This window comes from Carassius carassius, chromosome 50, assembly GCF_963082965.1.
Source record: "Carassius carassius chromosome 50, fCarCar2.1, whole genome shotgun sequence".
Classification (NCBI taxonomy): Eukaryota; Metazoa; Chordata; class Actinopteri; order Cypriniformes; family Cyprinidae; genus Carassius; species Carassius carassius.
This window is the reverse complement of record NC_081804.1, coordinates 10,456,633-10,480,351: the sequence shown is the minus strand read 5'-3', so window position 1 is coordinate 10,480,351 and position 23,719 is coordinate 10,456,633. Positions and strand designations below refer to the sequence as shown.

The following is a 23,719-nucleotide window of genomic DNA, read 5'->3' as shown; positions in this document are numbered from 1 at the left end:
ATGCTCATTTGCATGTATGTAATTCATGTCACAGTGGATTGGGAAGTGTTCATTGTCTAACAGTTGTTGGTATATGTCTATTTTGTGTTTCAAGCGTCATTATAAAGACATAAGTGTTAATTATTCTGCCATATGAGCTACACAAAACTGACAAGTCAGCTAGAGTTTCTGGGTAAGACATGGCTGTAATACTTGTCACATGTTGCATTATGTCTAGCTTGTGACTGTGCTATGGGTTCTTTGAGGCAGAATAAGAAATTTTTTGTTACATTTTTTTGAATTAGCATATGTATTTATTCTCATAAAAGCAGTGTGTGAGCCTCAACTTGTGTGTGCACAGGGCGAATGGTCGCAGGTGAGAAGAAGAGTGTGAGTAACACGCAGTACAAGCGTCCATACGGTTGTGCCGTGATTAGTGTGGCTGACCTCTTAACAGCTGACTTCAAGGACGATCATTTGCTGAAGATCTACTCGTGAGTATCGCCCCCTATCTGTTTTGAGTGACTTTATAAAGCTAATTAATGTACAATAAATTTTTTACTACGACTCTGTGATACAGCAATTCTTTTTTGAATATATATTTTTCACCTTATTGATTCATTTAATATAAATCATTATCTAGAACAAATCACTTTTATCACGTTTGATGTTAAATGTCTTTATTTCGGTTTTAGCTACTCAAGTTTATATCACAAACAATGTTAAAACCTTAATCTCATATTTACGAAATTTAAAGATAAGGAAGGACTATGAAAAAAAAGTGCATTATAATTACAGTCGTGGCCAAAAGTTTTGAGAATTACATAAATATTAGTTTTCAAAAAGTTTGCTGCTAAACTGCTTTTAGATCTTTGTTTCAGTTGTTTCTGTGATGTACTGAAATATAATTACAAGCACTTCATACGTTTCAAAGGCTTTTATCGACAATTACATGACATTTATGCAAAGAGTCAGTATTTGCAGTGTTGGCCCTTCTTTTTCAGGACCTCTGCAATTCGACTGGGCATGCTCTCAATCAACTTCTGGGCCAAATCCTGACTGATAGCAACCCATTCTTTCATAATCACTTCTTGGAGTTTGTCAGAATTAGTGGGTTTTTGTTTGTCCACCCGCCTCTTGAGGATTGACCACAAGTTCTCAATGGGATTAAGATCTGGGGAGTTTCCAGGCCATGGACCCAAAATTTCAACATTCTGGTCCCCGAGCCACTTAGTTATCACTTTTGCCTTATGGCACGGTGCTCCATCGTGCTGGAAAATGCATTGTTCTTCTCCAAACTGTTGTTGGATTGTTGGAAGAAGTTGCTGTTGGAGGGTGTTTTGGTACCATTCTTTATTCATCGCTGTGTTTTTGGGCAGAATTGTGAGTGAGCCCACTCCCTTGGATGAGAAGCAACCCCACACATGAATGGTGTCAGGATGCTTTACTGTTGGCATAACACAGGACTGATGGTAGCGCTCTCCTTTTCTTCTCCGGACAAGCCTTTTTCCAGATGCCCCAAACAATCGGAAAGGGGCTTCATCGGAGAATATGACTTTGCCCCAGTCCTCAGCAGTCCATTCACTATACTTTCTGCAGAAGATCAATCTGTCCCTGATGTTTTTTTTGGAGAGAAGTGGCTTCTTTGCTGCCCTTCTTGACACCAGGCCATCTTCCAAAAGTCTTGGCCTCACTGTGCGTGCAGATGCGCTCACACCTGCCTGCTGCCATTCCTGAGCAAGCTCTGCACTGGTGGCACTCCTATCCCGCAGCTGAATCCTCTTTAGGAGACGCCCTGGACGCCCTGAAGCCGCCTTTACAAGAATTGAACCTCTTTCCTTGAAGTTCTTGATGATCCTATAAATTGTTGATTTAGGTGCAATCTTAGTAGCCACAATATCCTTGCCTGTGAAGCCATTTTTATGCAACGCAATGATGGCTGCACGCGTTTCTTTGCAGGTCACCATGGTTAACAATGGAAGAACAATGATTTCAAGCATCACCCTCCTTTTAACATGTCAAGTCTGCCATTCTAACCCAATCAGCCTGACATAATGATCTCCAGCCTTGTGCTCGTCAACATTCTCACCTGAGTTAACAAGACGATTACTGAAATGATCTCAGCAGGTCCTTTAATGACAGCAATCAAATGCAGTGGAAAGGTTTTTTTGGGATTAAGTTAATTTTCATGGCAAAGAAGGACTATGCAATTCATCTGATCACTCTTTATAACATTCTGGAGTATATGCAAATTGCTATTATAAAAACTTAAGCAGCAACTTTTCCAATTTCCAATATTTATGTAATTCTCAAACTTTTGGCCACGACTGTATTCACAGTTTTCCTTCATTTCATATTACCAAGAAAATCATCATAAATACAGTACATTGTGATTGTGATGATGTTCAAATATATCACACAGCGCCTAGTTAACTGATTGAAATATATATCAAACTTATGGCATATTATGTTCACAGATGTAACGCAGAGAGCGAGTGGTACCAAATCCACGACAGTATTATCCGGAAGGTCGGCTCACGATACAGCCATATTGGCACAAATACAGGTAGGAGTCTCAAACATTATTTAATATAACTTGTCTTCATGAAGGGCTAGTTCAACAAACAATTAAAATACTATAAGTAGGAACAAAATCTCATGTCATTCCAAAAGCATATGACTTTGTTTCTTTCTTTCTACAAAAGGAGAATTTCAGTCTGTTCCTCACATAGTCTTTAATACAACTTAAGAAGGCTATAATGCACAGAATTTCCATTTTTAGCTGAAATTTCCCTTTAAAGAACATTTTGTCTGTCATAGCAGCAGTGTTCTTCTGAAAATGTCAAACCAACTGATTTATTGAAGTATTCAAATCATACAAAGCCATGCTGCAGTATTTCCTTTCTTCATGCTCTTTAGATATAAATAGCAGAACTCTTGACAGAGAAATGCTGAGGTCTCCCCTAGCAACAGGTTCTGAGTAGCAGAAGAAGCCTGCAGTCAAAGCTTACGGCAGTGTGTATTCAACAGAGAGACCGAGCAGAACTGTTATTTAAGCGCTTTTGTTTTTATGACATCTACATGACCCAAAAAGAGGCATGGCCACTTTAATAAGAACAGCATTTCAAGAAGACCTTTGAACCACGCATATTTTAGGTTGGACATTTGTCATAATAGAATGTGTGTTAATAGCCACTTATTGTCATTTATAAAAGTGGTGGTGTCTTTTATTTGCAGTTGATTGAAGGTGAAGTGTTTAATTCCTGTGCGCCAAATCAGCTTGAACAACTTCCTTTATACATTTTCTAAAGAAAATGTGAACGGTGCTTATCTGTGTTGTTGTGGCTAGTTGCCAGGACACTCTTGTGCAGTTGCTAAGGTTTACTGAGAGGATTTAAAAATCGCTAACCCGACATCCCGGAGCTGTTGTGTGTTCCAGTCTGACTACCAAAACATATCACCATATCATCTTGAATAGTGAAATGAAATCCCTTCCTTGAGGTAATTTGTTCTTATTTTATTACTGACAGTTCACTTTTCTTTAATAATGCTTGACCTTTATTAGTTATGCTACTAGTTTTTGCTGTGGTGTAAATAAAGTACTTGAAGTTTTTTTAATAATTATATATATATATATATATATATATATATATATATATATGTATATATATATATATATATATATATATATATATGTATATATATATATATATATATATATATGTATATATATATATATATATATATGTTTTTGCTCTGTTTTGTCAAATTGTGAGATTTGTGTTCCATTGGACCCCTACACTCTTGTCTTGTTATTTGGAGAAAACATACAATCACTGAAGCTTTTGATCATGCTGATGTTGTCTTTGAAATTCAGCAGATATCTTTTTTTTTCAGGCTAGTTAAATTAATTTTGGGCTTTCAAAATCTGAAGAATGCCTCCCTGATGGGGCAGTATGTGATAGTGTTTGCTAGGTGATTGTTTACTGGCCCAAATTAAAAATATGATCTTTGATATTCTTGAGACTATTTCTATTTAATTTTACTTTTATGTGCTATATTCATATAGTATTTTTATTTTATATTATTATTATTATTTTATGTATGTTTTTTAGCTTAGTTTTTTTTGTAACAATATTTTTATTTATGAGCAAAATGTTTTTTTTTTTTTGCGTTTTGTTTTGGCTTGACTTTCGATTGTTTTTTGCTTTGCTCGCCTTTGCTTTGTTCTTTTATTTGTTTTATGGCTTGGTTTTGTTTTGCTTGACTTTTTCTTCTTTGTTTTGTTTTGCTTGGCTTTGTTTTGTTGCTTCATATTTTGTTTTGTTTGTGACAATCTTGAATTTATATCAAAGTCTGGTCTAGTTTTAGGTCTACAGATTGCTTTTGGAAGAATCCATACAGTGGCTTACTAATAGATGTCTCCGCACATTTGATTTGGATAGGAATTACAAAACACTTTAAACACAGAAGCCAAAAACACAGTCTTGTAATTCGTTCAGCTAGATCAGAAAGAACCTGATCCCAGTCAGCTTGTGAATGCCATCTAGTCATCTGCAGTAATTCAGTTACACTAAATGAATGACTTTTTAACTGAAGACTATTTGTAGCTATTTATCAGTCACACTCATCAGCTATCAGTGTGGACTAGACTGCCATATTGATCATGCACACAGAGAGCAGTTGACCCTTTTCATGACATTTTTGTCACTCAAGATGTTTTAATGTGCAAATCACCAGCTCTTGTAGCTAATCGCTTGGATAAAAGCCAAATTACTGTTATTGATTTTGTTGCTGAGTTTAAAAAACTAACAGAAACACAGTACAGCAATGTTTGTTTTAGGTTTAAAAAGGCAAACAGATGAAAAACGAAGTAGGGGTCTCTGAGTGCATGGTGTTGTGTTGTTGATGCCATGTTTTGCGGAGGTGGTGGAGTAGTAGTTATGTAATCTTGGTGTGCATCATCTTGCAAGTGTTATCAAAATGAATGGACTGCTGGTGATTTCACTCGTGTGGGCAGCTTACTCTGAATACATTATGAAACCATAATGAAGCCCATGGCTTTATAAATGCTTCCAGAGCTTATAAATCCATCAAACCTCATCTATGCAACCCAAAACTAAACATTTTCCAAGAATGCACCTAGAAATTTACATTTATATTTATTCATTTAGCTGACGCTTTTATCCAAAGTGACTTACAATTGCTATATATATCAGAGATCGCATGCCTCTGGAGCAGCTAGGGGTTAAGTGTCTTGCTCAGGGACACATTGGTGTCTCACAGTGGATTCGAACCCAGGTCTCTCACACCAAAGGCATGTGTCTTATCCACTGCGCCAACACCACCAGAAATGTCTGTTGTTTGTGAAGTATGGGACCGTTTTCCTGCAGAATGAAAGAGTCAAAGACCCTGAGGAAGACATCGGAGGCTTAAGTATGAAGAAGACAGAATCATTGGCTTTCATCAGTGGCATAAATGAGGGAGGCAGAGAAATGCTTGTCATTAAGTGTGGTCGAGCACAATAAGATCTATTACTGGTGGAAATAAAACAAATTTAGCTGTTGTTTAGAGGGATTGACTGTGTCAAGTTGAAGTTAAAACTCTTGTTGTTCCTGTATGATTGTGTGGCTGTGGAACATAAAAGAAGATATTTTCCAGAATGTTGGTAGCCAAATGGTTTCCCATTGACTTTCATAGTATGGACAAAAAATACTATGGAAATCAATTGGGACCCCAAAACTGTTTTATCAACACATATGGTTATTAGAATATCTTCTTTTGTGTTCCACAAAAAAAAAAAAAAGAAAAAAAAAAAAAGGAAATTCATACAGGCTTGAAATGAGAAAATTATGAATGATGAATTTTCATTTTGGGGTGAACTATCCCCTTGAAGCATTTTTTAGATATTTTGAAAATATGATGGTGATTTCATAATAAAATGTTGGCTTATAAGTAGTGAAACTAAATAACTATATTTTGACTAAATTATTTTAAGATAGTAAAATTATGGAACTTTTTTTTTTTATTAATTTATTGTACAATATATTTAGAAATTGTTTAATAAATTGTGAGACTGAATGACACGTATTCTTTTAAGATAATGTTCTGTTCCAGACGTGCTTTTACACACAGTAACAGGGAATCCAGCTTTTTTTTTTGTAGACACTTGGATGTTGTCTGTTTACAGTAAATATAATATGATACTGTCAGATGTTACCAATGCATTTGAAATGCATTTGTGTTTATTTTTAGGTCTTAATGTCTCTCTCCAACTCCTCCATGGGGATATGGAACAGATTCGCAAGGATTACATGCGTCTTTTCACCCGCAACGTCTCTATTACTAAGAGGCTGGGATTCTCTGATATCATCATTCCAGGTGGGATAATCGCATTTAGTTGTCATTATGCTGCATTTTTACAGCACATTACCATTGAATTTATGTTTTGTTATGTAAATTAAAGCTCTAGCTTTACGAAATATGATAATGTGGCTGCTCAGTGTCATTTGTACTAATAGTCTAATCATGTTATTATGTAGTTAATTAATCACTTAGCAGTGTAAATACAGGCTTTACAGGAGCAAAATACTGTTTTTATTGAGTTACCGTGAACTTTGAGATATCACATTGTCATTTATATCATAACATAACACAGACACATCTAATAAAAATACCGTAGTCAGTGTTGTGGAAATGTTAATGTTTATATATGTAAATGTATATATTCTTGTGTTGCTCACTGTCACATAATGTACATGCACGACAAAAGAACAACATCAGTGGGAGTTTTTCTTGTGTTCTTGGCCCTTGTTTGACCGTAATGATAAAATGGCTTGCATTCTGTCCTTTCATTACACACAATGCACTAGCGCACCCACATTTTATTTGATTTTTGCTTTCACACCCTCAGTAGGCGACAAGGCACCTTTGAGCCACATGTGTTGACAGAGTAATTAGAAATGTTTTGTGGTGTTTCTAACATCTCTGAGTATCTTTTTTTTGCAGTTTTGTTGTCCTACTCAGACTGTATGTATGTATAAAGGAATGAGCCTCACATTATAATAAATATATACAACAATATTGTATTGAAGGACATTGTAAACAAAGTATTCATGGTCACTTATCAAAGTATCAGCACACAATTGAAAAATCGACTCCATTTTCAGCTACTTCTCCTGATAAGCTGATTTCAACCAATGATAACCGACTGGAAGTGCTGTGTTGGTTGAACATGATTACTGAGATATGGTTATCTTCCTCCTGCAGGTGAAATAAGAAATGACCTGTATGTGACCCTTGAGAGGGGTGAATTTGAGAAAGGTGGAAAAAGTGTGGCACGTAATGTGGAAGTCACCATCTATCTGCTGGGAGGTGATGGGCAACTTTTGAAGGTGAGAAACGGTGATGGATGTCATGTTGTGTATAAAGGAATAGATTTTATTTTATTTAATTTTTTTTCTCAGTCTTTTCATGAGCATTTTTGGTTTTCAGGGTTTGGCTCAGCAGATCCAGAATTCACAAAATCATTAATAATTTATGGTTCATGGCTAATTCAAAATAACATGCACTGTTGAATGGTTCACAGTAAGACTATCAATATTTATAAAAAATGTAATTGAGGTCAATTTCATGTTCTCAATTTCTCTCTCAGGGTCTGGTTTGTTGTGGCTCAGGGGAACCAGGAGTGGATGAGCACCACTCTTTTGTCCTGTATCACAGTAACAGCCCTCGCTGGGCTGAACAGATCAAACTGCCCATCCCTCTGGAGATGTTTCACGGCACACATTTACGCTTCGAGCTCAGGCACTGCTCCAGTAAGACTGTGCATCACTTGCACTTTTTTCTTGAAAATTGATTATATTCTACTTGCTATTTTGCCTACTGAGATTTTAGACTTTCCCATTATTGACTCATTTCACACGGTTGTCTCTGTTCATACAGCAAAGGAAAAGGGTGAGAAGAAGCTTTTCGGCTTCTCTTTTGTTCCTCTGATGCAGGACGATGGGAGGCCGTTGCCTGATGGGACACATGAGCTCATTGTCCACAAGGTACTGTCAGTGTTTGTTTATCAGTATGTATGTATATATATATATATATATATATATCAAGTTTTTTGTATTTTTTTTCTACCAAAAGAAAAAAGCACAAAGCTCTTTTTAATAATTGGATGGAAGACATGCTACAAAAAAGGTTTTGTTATTGGGGAAAACTGTGGACCTGGCAACGGATGATTTATAGGTTCATATAGAACCTGTGTTAACTGCACATTAAAAATATATATACATTTTACAATACATATGATTAATGGCATATTTCTTTATGACTGAAAGGGTAAGTTCACCCAAAAAATGTAAATTATGTCATTAATAACTCACCCTCATGTCGTTCCAAACCCGTGAGACCTCCGTTCATCTTCAGAACACAGTTTAAGATATTTTAGATTTAGTCCGAGAGCTCTCAGTCCCTCCATTGAAGCTGTGTGTACGGTATACTGTCCATGTCCAGAAAGATAAGAAAAACATCATCAAAGTAATCCATGTGACATCAGAGGGTCAGTTAGAATTTGTTGAAGCATCGAAAATACATTTTGGTCCAAAAATAACAAACATTACGACTTTATTCAGCATTGTCTTCTCTTCCATGTATGTTGTGAGTGCGTCCTTTTCCGCGAACCAGTTCTTTCAGACAGTTCGATTCAGTAAACCAGTTGAAAAAAACGGTTCACTGGTTCTTTTGTGCTCTACGTAATGACGTCATTGGCGATGATTGCCCTCCATGCAAGCCTTCGTTTTACCCGCGCTCATAACATTAGCACAGATTCAGTTCAGAATCAATCACCAAAAGAATCAGTTCGGTTCAGACGCTCTGTGTATCATTCTGCTTCACACTGAATCACACATGCGCAGTATCATCAGCTCCTCGGTTCTCGAATCGGACGCGTCTGACAGAAACGGTTCTTGACTCGAGAACGAGTCGTCTGTTGTTCGTTATCTGGCTCAGCTCGGTGTTCATCTTCATCTCTCTCTTCACATCAGTTCAGTCAGTGTATTGTTTGAGTAAATGAATTACTTCGGGATATTGGTTTATTTTGACTCAGAGGGAGTGTCAGCCACATTAAAAAGTTAACCGCTTAAGTCATTTGTGAATTAATGCTTATTGGAGACGTGAACCGTTTCAAACGATTCAGTTTGATTTGGTGAACTGGTTCAAATGGTTCACTAAGAAGAACCGGTTAAATTGAACGCTTTGTACGCGAACCGGACATCACTACAACAGAACCGGAAATGAAGGAAATGCTAAATAAATTCGTAATTTTTGTTATTTTTTGACCAAAATGTATTTTCGATGCTTCAACAAATTCTAACTGACCCTCTGATGTCACATGGACTACTTTGATGATGTTTTTCTTACCTTTCTGGACATGGACAGTATACCATACACACAGTTTCAATGGAGGGACAGAAAGCTCTCGGACTAAATCTAAAATATCTTAAACTGTGTTCTGAAGATGAACGGAGGTCTCACGGGTTTGGAACAACATGAGGGTGAGTAATTAATGACATAATTATCATTTTTGGGTGAACTAACCCTTGAAAGCGAGTATCACTGATACTAATGCTACTGATGTCTCTAGGAAATAGTTTTTTCCCTGTAATATTGACTATCCAGTCAGCATTACAGAATAATTGAGAGCTATCAATTTTATCATTTATTAGACTTCATAACAACTTCTAATTTAAGTGAACTTTAAAATGATCTTCACACAAACCCATTACAATAAATTTCATATTTAGCTATCTGTGCCCTAAGTAGGAAATATACAGAAATTGGATAAAGTTATAAAACACAAAATTCTAAATTAAACAAAGATTAATCCTCAAAGCTGCAAGAGTGATTGAGTTCCTCTTTTTTCTTTTGTTCTTTGATGAACAGACATCACAGCAGCTGGTTATTAGGTTAATTTGGCTGCTATCACTTTAAGAGCTGCCGCTGCTGAACATGACGTGGATCTGACCCACTTCAGGTCTTAAATTCTCTGCTAATGAGCTGACAAGTTGAATCTTCTCCAGGACAGTTTTGAAAACCCCTGCATTTCAGAGACATGTTCTTAAATCTGACTCATAGAACCTATACATGTACATGCACAGTTTTAAGGCAGCTTTAATCACCTTTTTGGTGACTTCATGACTTAACTGATGACATAACTAGGACATTGCATGTTCATAGGTTTAGATGGACTTTAATATGAAATCATATACAGTGTGTGCCACAGTATTTGTGCGTTCAATTGAAGAGCACGTGCTACAAGCACAGTATAACAGCTGACAGGACAGGTAAATTGTTTTTACTGACATACAGCCTGACAACATCTCACCTGACCGCAGTTCACTATTTTTTGCGTAAAATATTTTTAACGTTTTAAAAATTAATTGCATGCGTTAACATGCTAATTTAACAGCACTAAAGTAAATAGTCAAATACAAACTTTGAGCATAAATATTAGTAATATTAATGATTGATTCCATGGTTGTCATGTTATAATCCCAGCCAACTAACCGAAAAAACAGTTGTCCTAGCACCATTGTCCTTTATTTTAGTACAAAGTGATATCTGTTTTGTGTTAGTGACAATTTTTTTGTCTTTTGAACTTCATTGTCTCCCTCACAATAGTGTGAAGAGACAGCTGATCTTCAGGATCCCACTCGGTACCTCAAACTGCCATTTTCCAAAGCCAGCCTCCAGCCAGGCAACAACCAGACAGTAAAGAACAGCAAAGAGTCTTTCTGGATCCAGTCGTCTCTCTGCTCCACTAAACTCACTCAGAATGGTGAGACAATGTTCCTCCTTACAGTATGCCATAAAACTTAATTAGGTTATCTGGATTTAAGATTAAGTTAGATCTGATCTTACATAAACACATCAAGAAGAAACACAAAACACAAAAAATATAAATTTCCAGCAAGTGAATCTGTAATGGAAATGAATGTCTCAGTCAAGATCTCAGATCTATCTATTCCGGTCTGATGTCTGTTAGAGAGAGGTGATTTCTCAAATACCTTGTCTTTGTGCCATATGGCCCTGTCTGCATCATGACCTTGATATTGTGATATATTGATCTGAGCCCTTCAGCAGGTGAATGTCATGGTAACAGTGGCAGAAAACAGAGAGGTCTGCATTTGGACCAGAGATCACAGCGGGCTGATCCCACACCTGCCTGTGTTGACCTTGGAGCTTGGCCCAGTCTCTCTGCGGCTCTGCTTCGCCTTCACCCAAATGCACACATATCAACAGCCATCTGGCTGTTATTTAACCAAAGCCACTGAACCCAAGTTAGATTCAGTTTATATTGCATCTATTCTCATTCTCAAGCTCCAGGATTTTGAAAGTTTAGCTGTTTATTTTGAGCTTGCTCTTTATAGTATATAGGTCAGATTGTAAACTATAGACGAAAACACTTTTGTCTTTATTTTTTTATCATTCACACATTATTCCATTACATGTAGCTATCCTACATATTCCGTGTAAAAATTTGGAAGACCTCTTAGGGGCTGTTCTGGTCTCATCTTTTGATCGCTCAAGTTGTTTATTTCAAATGTAGATGTGCGTAAAGTGCGCTCATGATAGAAGCGACACAGTCGGGACACTAATGCGCTGTGATACACTCATTTTTTAGAGGCATGTCTACACCACAATGAGAACAGTGCAAGCACACCGCAGGTCAGGTGACAAGAACCAACCAATCAGCTTCACCTTTTCCACAACAACAGTAAAAGATCAGCCAAGATGAAGGAACAGCTGATTGTAGCTGTACAGGGATAGTAGCAGAGCTACTGCAAGCAATTTTTGTGACTGGAAATCCGTTTACCTTTTGCTGAAACTTCTGTGTCATTATGGAGAGTGCAAGACTTGGTTGCTTAGCAACAGCAAATGCCACGGGGGCGCAAGGTGGGCAACTGGCAGCTGACAGTGGTTCACATACACTTGCTTTGCCAGTGGGTGATCTTATACTGGTTGATTCAACAGAAGTTGATTTGTCAGCAGTTGACTCACTAGTTCACTGGTTGTTGATTCAGTACCAGTTGATTCATAAGTGATCTTCTGATGATGTTTGATTCACCTATATTTGATTCAACAGTGATTGATTTACTAATGATTGATTCACCTACCGTTGAATTGCAAATGGTTGATTTTGTACCAGTTGATTCATCAAAAGTGTATTTGCCAGTTGTTGATTTACTGATGATGATGATGATGATGATTATTTGATCTACAGTAGCTGATTTGCCAATTGTTGATTCTGTACCAATTGACTTGCCAACAGTTGATTCACCAGTGATGATTGTTGATTCACCAACAGTTGATTCACCAGTGATGATTGTTGATTCACCTACAGTTGATTCACCAGTGATGATTGTTGATTCACCAACAGTTGATTCACCAGTGATGATTGTTGATTCACCAACAGTTGATTCACCAGTGATGATTGTTGATTCACCTACAGTTCGCCAAGCATTGATTTGTTACTGATGGATAAGCCCAACAGTTGATTCATCAGTAATGATGGTTGATTTACCTAGTTGATTCGCCAATACCGTGATTGATTCAACAACATTTGATTCACCAGCAGTTGAATTGCCAGTGTTGGATTAATCAACAATTGATTTGTCAACAAATAATTAATTAACAGTTTATTTGTAGACAGTTGATTTGGAAGATTAATTAACATTTAATTTTTAACAGATCTGCCAAAAGAATTATTCAGACACTTTATCAATAACCCAGTTTAAATAGTTTCTATTCAAAAGTGCATATTTCTTATATTGTTTTCAGGGGACATGTTGGACCTGCTGAAATGGAGAGTCCATTCAGATAGAATCATTGACTGCCTCTCCAAACTGAAGGACATTGATGGCACTGAAATTGTTAAGGTATAAACCACATTCAGCAACTTGCTTTTACCACTGAAACTGTAGACATTGCATGGAATATTTTCCACAAAAAAATCTCTCTGTAACAATTGATTGTCTTTGTATAGTTTTTACAGGACACTCTGGACACCTTGTTTGGGATTTTAGACGAGAGTCCCCAGCGGTATGGGCTAAAAGTGTTTGACTGCCTGGTGAGTGATGCTCTGAATGTGAATATATGAAATGTAGACAATGCATTGCTCTCAAGTTTCTATTGTCCACAGATACTCTACATATTTTGACTGCGAACTCATACAAACTCATCCATGTCTTCCGCAAGGAGAAAGTTTCTTGCCTTTAATGAATACAAGATGCTTTCCTCATCTCTCCTCCTTTGTGTTGCCCGAGTTACATGCCAAATATGGCAACTCTTAAAATACATTTAAAGGTGATGATACACAGTGCAACTTTTTAAATAATGGTGCTAGGCAATGTTGCTGTCAATGGGGAACCAGGTGAGACACGGGGCCCACGACCGATCCAAAGCATCCAGATGGAAATTTGTTGCCCATTCTCAATGGGAAAGTGCTCAAGCAACATTGCTCAAAAAAGTTGCCCCGTTTATCAACACCTTTAGACTTCTCTTGCTATAATCCATCTCCTGTCATCACATCCTCACATCCATACATACTTTTACATCAGAAAGCACATTTTTAAATAAACTCTGCATAATTCATTCTGTTATGCTTTTTTTTTAATGAAGTGTTTTGTACAGTAATGTTACTTTTTACACAGTTCTCTGGAATACCTGATTCAGTTGCTACATTCTGTCTGTTACCAAACAAAAACAAAAAACAATTGTTGTCTTGGACAAACCGATTTGTAAAACATAGTTGTGCTAGTTTTATGTGTCATATGTTTCCACGGCCTACTTCAGCTTATTTCAGATAAAATAAATAAAATTCATCATAGAAATGGCACCTTAAAAGGTTGATAGACCATTTGAACAGTTAATTCACCAGTGTTTGTTTCAATGGTTTCAATGGTTGATGTGATTCAAGTTGATCCACAGATAATTTATTTACTGCCTTCTGATTCACCAGAGGTAATTCCTGTTATCTCATCTTAGACCTTTTTTGCTATTATTCAACTCCTGATGATTTTCTTTTACTCCTCAGGTGCATGTTATAAATTTGCTGCAGGACAGCAAATTCCAGCTCTTCAAACCTGTAATGGACAACTACATCGAGAACCACTTCGCTGGTGCCCTTTCCTACAGGTAAACTCAATTATGTTACAAATCGCAAATTATAAACTTTTTACATGACTTTGTGCTTATTTTCTGGTTTTGGTTTTTCTATGTAAACGCACCTGATGCACATCTTTCACCATTTTGACCTTGCTTATGTCTTATGTGGAGTCTCATGTGGTTTGATTTTTTAAAAAGGTTCTAGGTATTCATCTTGCAAAAAAAAACAAAAACATTCTTCATGTTTTGATGTGTACTACTTACACAAATTTAGCAAATACAGTCTTTATAAGCGTTCCATTGAAAAACAGTGATCTGTTGTCAATGCTTGAGGCTTAGATCTTTACAATGATATATAGTTTGTCAAGATTAATTTAAAAAATTTGTCCTGTTTCATTTAATCTATTTGTAAACTTTGACACATGCGAGTTGAGGGTTATTGAGGACGCCCGCGTCGGGGTGCAGGCTAAGAGGTTTTAACTGGCTCATTTATCAAATGGGTGCTTTCTCCTCTTCCTCCGCAAATTAAGCTACTGTAGGTAGTTCGTTATCATACATTTGAATAAATTAGCATTTGCGATTGACAACACGATTGTCAAAGTTGTGATAAGTAGGCTTTACCAACTTTGTAACTCGTTACCCACCAACACTGGACATAGCAGATGTATGTAGCGAATACAGGAAGGTATCAGTCAAGAAGGTATCAGGATTATGAGTTATTTTTCATTTTTACTTTTTGATTAATCACTTAGATTAATCATTCATTTTGACAGCACTAATGTTTTTTGTAAATAGACAACCATACAAGGGTAATTGTTACTAAGCCTGCACCAATGTTCTTGTCCCAGATTCCTGCAGCTAAGCTTGGATGTACATTTACATTCCATTAAAGTTTATTGATGACATGCCTCTGAAATCTGACTTTTTGCATACTTATAGGCAACTAGTCATCATATCTCTAGTTCTTTAATGTATTTGCATTGTACTAAAGTGCGTTCATTTTCATTGTGCATATATGCGGCTAAAACAGGTAGCCTAGTGCATCCCAAATTTTTCAACATGAACATTTTAATACTTTAAGTAGTTTTGAAACCAGTACTTTTTCACTTTTAATTGAGTAAAAAGCTTGAGTTGATGCTTCAACTTTTACAAAAGTCTTTTTAAACCCTAGTATCTATACTTCTACCTGAGTAATGAATGTGAATAGTTTTGACACGTGTTAAAAAGTGGTTCAGATCTCAATTATAATTCAATAGGTTGATGCTCCTCAAAAGTCCTCATTTGACTTTTTGTTCTTAGTTTTTTTTTCTCCTAATGTTGGTTTTAACCTCTCCTGTCTTATTCTTCCTAACCACTCACCTTCTGCTTTCTATCATGTTTGGTTGTGTTCTGTGTGTGTGGTGTGTTCTGGCCATGCTGTCTGTCAGTAATGAGGCGTGTGGTTGTGTTGTTGTGTGTGGGCAGTGATGTGGTTTCTCTTCTGTAACGCGCTGAGGTGTGGAGCATCTTGTCAGAGTTGAGGTGGATGTGGGCGGCTTGCAAAATACTCACTCTCGCACTGTTCCGTGTTTGTCCCAGTGTGTCTTTCCCTGTCTTGGTCTCTATTTTATTGTGTTCCTGTAGCTCAAGTGGTAGAGCATTATAATGTAGCAAGTGCAAGTTTGTTAGCCTGAATGCAATGGAAGTCGCTTTGGATAAAAGCGTCTGCTAAATTCATAAATTAATTAATTTATTTATTCTTGCTCAATTTTTTTTCTTTCTTTTTTCTTCTTTATTATTTTATTTTATTTTGCATTGTGAGCTTTAAGTGTGCTTACATTACTTATTATATTTTGCATTGTGCATTTACTTTTCTTATAATGTTTTGATGCCTAAATTCACACTATTTTATTTGTTTTTGTTTTATTCTTTAGCTTTTTTGTTTTTTGTTTTGCATTGTCTATTAAGTGTATCTTTACATTTTAAGTAATTTTTTTATTCTATTGTTTATTATTTTATTTTGCATTGTGAGCTTTAGGTGTGTTTACATGTTTTGTGTCCATTAAGTGTATCTTTACATTTCTTATGTTGTGATGCCTAAATTCATTAAATTTTATTATTTTTATTTTATTATTTTGCATTGTGTGCATCAAGAGAATGTTTACATGTTATTTCAAACCATTGTGTTTCAAAAGAGCCAAGAAATTCCCACTTGATATGTCCCCTGTGGATTTCAGTCAGTGGTTTTTTTACAGCCTATTTTCAGTTTAAAGGTATTTGCTTTGTAACCATTCACACATATACACACACACACATCTTCACATGGTGCTGTTTTCCCAGCATGCTCAAAGACACACTAAGGTTAGTCTGCAGTCAGGATGAATACTGTGGTGATGAGAGTTTGTTTTTTTCAGTGTAGTGTAAAAACCGAGCCGCTGGGTTCAATCTGTGTGTCAGTATTCCTCAAGTCTCTGAAATAAATGTAGCTGATGATATAGGCAGTTTATTTACTGCTTTTGTCACTAGTGAATAAACAGTCAAGTTCACATAATATTCACATGTGCAATACTATCCAAGTAGTGTGAAATAAGAGGTCTGTTGTGTTATTTATGGCACAATCTAGGTGAAGAAATGTTTTCGTGATTTGAATAGGCTCTAACTGAACAGATTTGAATTAATGGAAGAATTGAACTGAACCAATTTGAAAAGAACTGAACTGAACTTAAACAAACAAATCTAAATTTGAATTGAATTGAATTGAACTAAATTAAACTAACTAAATTAAAGTACATTTAATCGAATCAAACAGAACAGAACAGAACAGAAAAAGAAAATACCCCTAATTGAATCACATTGATTTAAAGACAACATATGGTCCTTTTTACAATATGTAATGTGTCCTCAGAATGTGTCTGTGAAGTTTCAGCTCTAAATACCCTACAGATCATTTATGATATCCTTTTGAAAATGCCTATTTTGAGTGGCCATACAAATGAGCTTCTCCTTTTTTAAATGCACAGCCTTATTCTGGAAAAGGGGGCAGGGAGCAGCAGCTCATTTGTTCCCTTTCATGTTTTATTGCGCTTAAACTGCCAAATTCACACAAGTTTATTTTGACTTGTTCTGAGGCACTGCTTATGATTTATGGAAATAAAAAAAAAGGAGTGGGTGGATTTTTTATCATTATAGGGTAGTTGTTTACACACACTGCCAACAAATAAATGTCCAAACACCTTGTAAAAGGAACCGGACAAAATTGAATCAAATGTAACTGAACTGATTACATTTTTTTTAAATTGATAGAACAGAACAAACTTGAACCAAGCTGAATTAAATCAAACAAAACTAAATCAAATTCTGTTGATTCTAGTTGAACAAAGCTGAATTCAATTAAATTAGTTTGAAGCAAACTGAACAGAAAAAAAACTGAACCGTTTCAAATGGCATTGGGTCTGACTGAACTAAACAAAACGCAATTGAATCAAATGTGGCTGAACCGATCTCAATCGACAGAGGAGAACAGACTGAACTAAACAGAAACAATCTAAGCAGAGTAAGGCCCCGATCAGACATAACAATTTTTTCAGGTTTGAAAATGCAATGCGCACCACACTGCGTTTCTTTTGGTTCACTTTTTAATTTTATTTAGAAAAGAGCAGTGGCTGCGTTTTTTTTTTTTTTTTTTATGTTGCTAGGCAACCACCAAATCAGCTGTCCTGTCATTGCAGTCTCAGGACATTTCCAAGCAACTGTGAGCTTCTGTAACCACAACCGAACACTAAACACTCACTGTAAATAGAAAATAATTTTTAAAAAGGCACCTCTCACTGCAAAAAAAATGTGTTATGTCTGATCGGGGCCTAATAGTACCCTGCTGCTGCTGTTGTAAAAATATAAATGTTGTATTTCAATATTAAATAAGAAAAAACTAATGATACATGAATTGGAACAGAACAAAAGTAAATCTTATCCAACTGAACCGAGTTTTATGTATTTTAGAAAAAAAACTCATTAGTAGTCAGATCTTGGTAAATATAGCTAGAATAAATAATATAAAGATATAGTTGATATACTTGATTACAGTTGATATTTTTGTTTTGATTGTAATATTTTCAAGGCGGTTGACTTTAGTGTAATGAGATGGTACAGTGTGTTTAATTAAGATCTAATTGGTTTTTAAAGGAAATCTTGAGGGGGGATGAGAGCTGGTATTATGCTGCGGTTAACATTAATTGCAATCCCGTGCTGGGAATGTTAAAATATTCCTCCTTATTGCCAAATTACTCTCCTGGGCTTCCAAAATCAACAAGAGCTTCATCAAAGACCCAGTTGTCCTACTACTGTTTTTTTTTTACATTTGTTATTAATCACAACATTGTACTTTATAAATTAAGCAATGCAGTGAAAAATAAATGTTTAAACAAAAAGAAATTATCCTCAATATTTCTCAGTTTTTCTATGATTTTGACCTACTGTAACTTACACCATCCACAGAACTAATGTCCTTCTGACACAGATCACAGTCAGTTGGACCCTAATGACATTTTAAACAATTTTAATGAGTTTTGACTGCTAACAGAGACCATTAACTCGGAGCGTTCAGAGCCTGTTTACAAAGTTTGCTGGCAGCTGCATCAAGTATTTATAAAGACCTGTGTACTCTAAAGCCACTGATTCATTATTACACACATTTAACATCTCAGACGTTTCATCACCTGAGTGTTTAAGTCCCCTCATGGGATACAGAGGACCACTAAGGACCTTTATTGATTTGAAAACATTGGTTGAAAACATTCAACCTGCCAGCGCCCTCTGATTCTGGATCAGTTCCAAAACATTCAAAACCTGTTAGCAGCATGAGCAAATTCATGTGATCACATGATTATCAGGACCCCGACCTGAAGCAGCGATATGGCGATAAAAGATATTTGCTGTGTCCGAAACTGCTCCCTATCCACTATATAGTGCACTATATGGGGTGTCATTTTTTGTAGTGCTGTCCGAATTCTGAGTGAACTACTTCATTCCCTACATTTGTCCACTACTTTTTACCCACAATTCAATTCTGATTTCGAGTGTACAACCGATGTACACTCGCTGAAGCACTATTTCCCACAATCCAATGCGGAGTAGCATCGAGCTGGAAGCGAGAGCGGGAGCCAGCGAGTTTGAATGAGAGATGAAGTTTACATCTTTATTATTTCTGTTTTAACGTTTTTCCTACATTATTTATATGAAAATATGTTATGTAGGCAATAACTCGGTTTAATATTTGACTAATTTACTGAGGTGGCATCGTTGTTAACTTACAAAAATGATGATAATTTGGTGGATAATTTACATTTTTTCGTTAATAACAGGTAGTGTATTCTGATGTAAAATGAACGGTCGCCTGAGGACGCTCTACAACCATCTTATCTGAGCTCAAAACGCTGCTTGAGCGAGTGTCAAGATACTAAAAATAATAAATACATAATTATGAACGTGTTTATGTGTGTTTATTTGTGTTTTCAGTACGTTATTTTAATAGCATTAAATGATTCTGAACAAAAAAGCATTACAAAAAAAAAAAATGTTTATATACCATCGATGAAACCACAAAGCTGACGCGGAGGTATGTATAACTGCAATATAAAGTAATTTTGAAATATTATTGCTATTAGTATTATTTTCTAAAATTAGGTACATGTAATATGGCAATGTTTTTGCAACAGCGCCAAGTCTCACGCGCAGTGTAGGCTATACGTCACTGTCCGAATCCGTTCACTTATTTATTTGTTCACTCCTTCCTGATATAGTGAACTCAACTGCCATACACTATATAGGGATTAGTGAATGAGTGAGCGATTTCAGACACAGCTACAGATTTAAGACAAAGCGGGTTTAAAATCTTCCCGTTATGTTAGTTATCCTATAATACATTACAGGGTACAAAACAATCGTCACAAAATGGCAGCAGCTGTGTTTGTATGAAACAAGAGAGCTAGTTCACGATACCAGGATAACCTTAAATAATTGTTCACATAATATTGAATCGAGTTTTAGTAAATTTTAGCAAAATAAAAACTGTTCCTAGCAAGCATATAGCGCGGACTTCAGTTACCCGGATGAGACTATGTTATTAGTTTTTACCGGTTTTTATCAATAGCATACCTCGACTGACCAATCCGAATCAACTATTCCACAGAGCCGTGTCATAAATTTACTTAATATACTTGAGTAGAACATATTCCCGGATCATCCTGAATTAAGTCATACCAATCAGATAGCAATCAGAATAGCTTTAAATTTGGGCGCTGAACAACTAATATAAATATTTCCAAAATATTTCCATTTCAAATAAATGCAAATAAACCAATTTATTCTACATTAAAAGGAAACTGAAATTAATAACTGTAATATAAACTAAGCACAAACTAGCCAATTAAAAAAAAATGCATAAAAAACGTAAAGTTACTAATTAGTGTAACAAGAGCATGCAAACATTTTCCCATGCATTTTACTTTTACCTGCAAATGTAATTTTAGTGGATCCTTAAGATCTTGAGTGCTCCTGTGTGTATCATATTTGTGATATGATGAATTGTCCCTGCAGGACGAACAGAAATGCACAACATTCACACTTAAACATTGCAGTTGGTGTTTGATATTCATGGCTTGTGTCTGCAGGGATCTGATCCGTGTGTTGAAGTGGTATGTGGATCGTATCATTGATGCCGAACACCAGGAACAGATCCAGCAGGTTTTGAAGGTGAGAACACTAACATACGCTTCATTCGGGATGTATGTTACAATATGTATGCAAATCTATGAGGAAACATATGCACACTATCTCTGTCTGTCAGCCTATCTCGTCGGGGTTAACCCTCACCCCCTGCTGATCTTCTGAGCTTTCTCCCCAGCAGCTATGAATACTCTTGATGCATCTGATCTACCTCTCAAGCCTCTCTTACCCACAGGAAGTTCTTTACTTTTTCATCATGCAATTAAGCTACAAAAATTCTGTCTTTTCTTTCTTCATTCGCCCATTTGGCTTTCATGACCGGTCATGGGACCACCAGGCACATTCTCCAAATGCATCCATGCTCGTTTACACTCTTCAAAGCTGTTATTTGAAAGCAATTCTCGCTTTCTTACCTTGAACCCTTCAAACCTCTTTGGGTACAATGTGTGCCATTCATCTTGTGTGTGTGTATTTCTTTGCTCTTTCTGAATGAAATGTTTAAAAACGGAAAATGCACAAAGTGTCTCCAGGTTCAGCCTTTCTTTCTTTCCATCCCATTATATTCAGGATATTGTTACATTTAAATCCCTCCTGTCCTCTGATTGCCAAGTATAATTTTTTTATAGTCTTTTTGTTGTGAAATCTTTGCTGATTTCAAAGTAAAATTTGTTTTTAAAATGTGAATATCAAATATGATCCATCAGGCTTTTGAGGGACGTTTATTTGTTCATCTTTTAATCATCATTGTGTTGCATTGCATTATATGTTTTGCCCCACAATAAAAACAACAGAGCTTTAATCATAGAACAAAAAAATGTAAATATCATCTTAGTGGGAGAAATAGAGCCATAAAAGCCTGATGTATTGAATATGATGCTCAGCAGGGTTAATATTTTTTTTGATTGTTTGGTTTTTAAAAAAATCCAATTTATTGAAATAACAATTGTCTGAAATCATATACCTGCAGGCGTCTGAGTACTTGTTTAAGTACATTGTACAGTCACGGCGTCTGTACGCGGCGGCCACCGGGGGCCAGAATGAGGAGGAATTTCGCTGTTCTGTTCACGAACTCTTCAAATCCATCCACTTGTTCCTGTCGCATGAGAGTAAGGGCATCAGCCCCATCACACACACACAGGTGAGACACACACAGACCTGTAGACTGGATACAAGTTTACACCCCTCTTTAAAAGTAAGTGCTGTACAGAGTGATGAGAAAGCATGCATTTCTTTTGAAAAGATGTAGTAAGCTAATATTCTAACACTTGAGAATACTAAACCATCATACAAGTGCATTTTTAAAACCTGAAGTGGTCGAGTTCCAGGTTTATAACCCAAACAGTCATCTTACACTACCGTATAAAGTTGTGGCCTGCAACATCTTTAAATGTTTTTGGAATACATTTCCTGTGCTCACCAAGGCTGCATTTATTTCATCATGAATACAATAAAAAAAGTAATATTGTGAAACATTATTGCAATAAAAACCTGTTTTGAATGAAATTTCATTTATTCCTGTGACGCAGAGCTGAGTTTTTGCAGCCATTCTTCTAGTCTTAAGCATCATCCATGAAGTTTAAAAGAACAGCATTTGAATTAGATTTTATTTATAATAATGTAAAGGTGTTTACAGTCACTTGATCAATTTAATACATCCTTGCTGAATAAAAGCATAAATAATTGCTGAATAAAAGTTTCCCCAAACTTTTGAAGTGTATACTGTTTCAGGAGTCAAAATTGTTGAATGGCTTATTTGTTTTCAAGAATATTCATAGTGAATTTTCAGATTTGAAGCCTTAATACCTTAAAATATAAATAAAAAGTTAAAGTCAATTGAAAATTAGGATAATAATATTAATAATAAATTATTTAAAAAGGAAAAATAAGACATGGTATGTAATATAAGTAATAATAAATACCGATTATAATACCTTTTTCTCATAAAAAAAAAATTCAGTATTAATTACAACGTGATGCAGACAGAAATCAGAAACCTGCGTTTTCTGCAGTTGTGATTTAGCAATTGTTGTTTGCAAATTGCAGTTAACTATTGCAATTGTTATTTTGAAAATCTTTTGCATGAAAATGATTTGCAGTGTGAATGGACCCAAAACTTGGGTCTGCTATTGACTCTGCTATTGATGACCTGAGTTTGTTGGCAATATTACGCTGCATTATAACACTGTCCATGGATACATAACACCAGATACACCATCCAAATCTTCTATTTTCAGGGTATTCAGAGGATTTGCACTAATTTAGCCCTATATCTGTAAGCAAAACATCACATAGATTTTGATTAGAACTTAAAATGTAAAGAAAAATTGGGACATTATTTTACCCATATCGGCACCATTTTACAAATCTGCACCATTCAGTTTTACTATACTTGTGAGGACATTTCCAGAAATATGCCACTCAATTATAGCAAAACAAATACATACACTAGGAGCATTTATTGAATACAGTACTTCTTTTTCAGTCCCGCCCAAATTTGTTCTAATAGCATATCAGTGTTCAAAGCTCAGTCAGCCCATGGAGAGTTAAGCCAGTCTTGATATACACAAACAGAGAGACACGCTGAGCGCGCGAAAAGCCCGCCACACACTGTCATGGCCCGCCGAGTTCAGAGTCAGCTGAGCCATGTGTGTCAGACGGGCAGAGACACTCGCTCCCGTTCTTTCTGAGATTGCTTTCGGTGGGGACATGTGCGCACATTCGCACATTCACTCACACTGCACTCTCACACAGGTCTGTTCTTGTTATGACGGCCCAGCAGAAGAGCAGATTTCAATTAACACGGCCAAGAAAACAAAGCGTCTTTGGACACCACGCCATAATCCGAGGCACATGCAGGCGACTGGAGCTGCGCCAGATT

General features: G+C 36.2%; 1 protein-coding gene across 2 annotated transcripts in view; it reads left to right on the top strand.

Annotated features, from left to right (window-relative positions):
• Positions 1–23,719, top strand: part of LOC132133392 (dedicator of cytokinesis protein 4-like) — a 73,038-nt gene that overhangs the window by 23,621 nt on the left and 25,698 nt on the right. For both annotated transcript variants that reach the window (XM_059546184.1, XM_059546185.1), the window contains 12 exons: positions 341–473; positions 2,457–2,545; positions 6,235–6,360; positions 7,249–7,373; positions 7,634–7,796; positions 7,924–8,030; positions 10,654–10,810; positions 12,814–12,911; positions 13,019–13,102; positions 14,069–14,169; positions 20,787–20,868; positions 21,809–21,979. In XM_059546184.1, the coding sequence (XP_059402167.1) occupies positions 341–473; positions 2,457–2,545; positions 6,235–6,360; positions 7,249–7,373; positions 7,634–7,796; positions 7,924–8,030; positions 10,654–10,810; positions 12,814–12,911; positions 13,019–13,102; positions 14,069–14,169; positions 20,787–20,868; positions 21,809–21,979 (1,436 nt within the window). The remainder of the gene's footprint in view (positions 1–340; positions 474–2,456; positions 2,546–6,234; positions 6,361–7,248; positions 7,374–7,633; positions 7,797–7,923; positions 8,031–10,653; positions 10,811–12,813; positions 12,912–13,018; positions 13,103–14,068; positions 14,170–20,786; positions 20,869–21,808; positions 21,980–23,719) is intronic.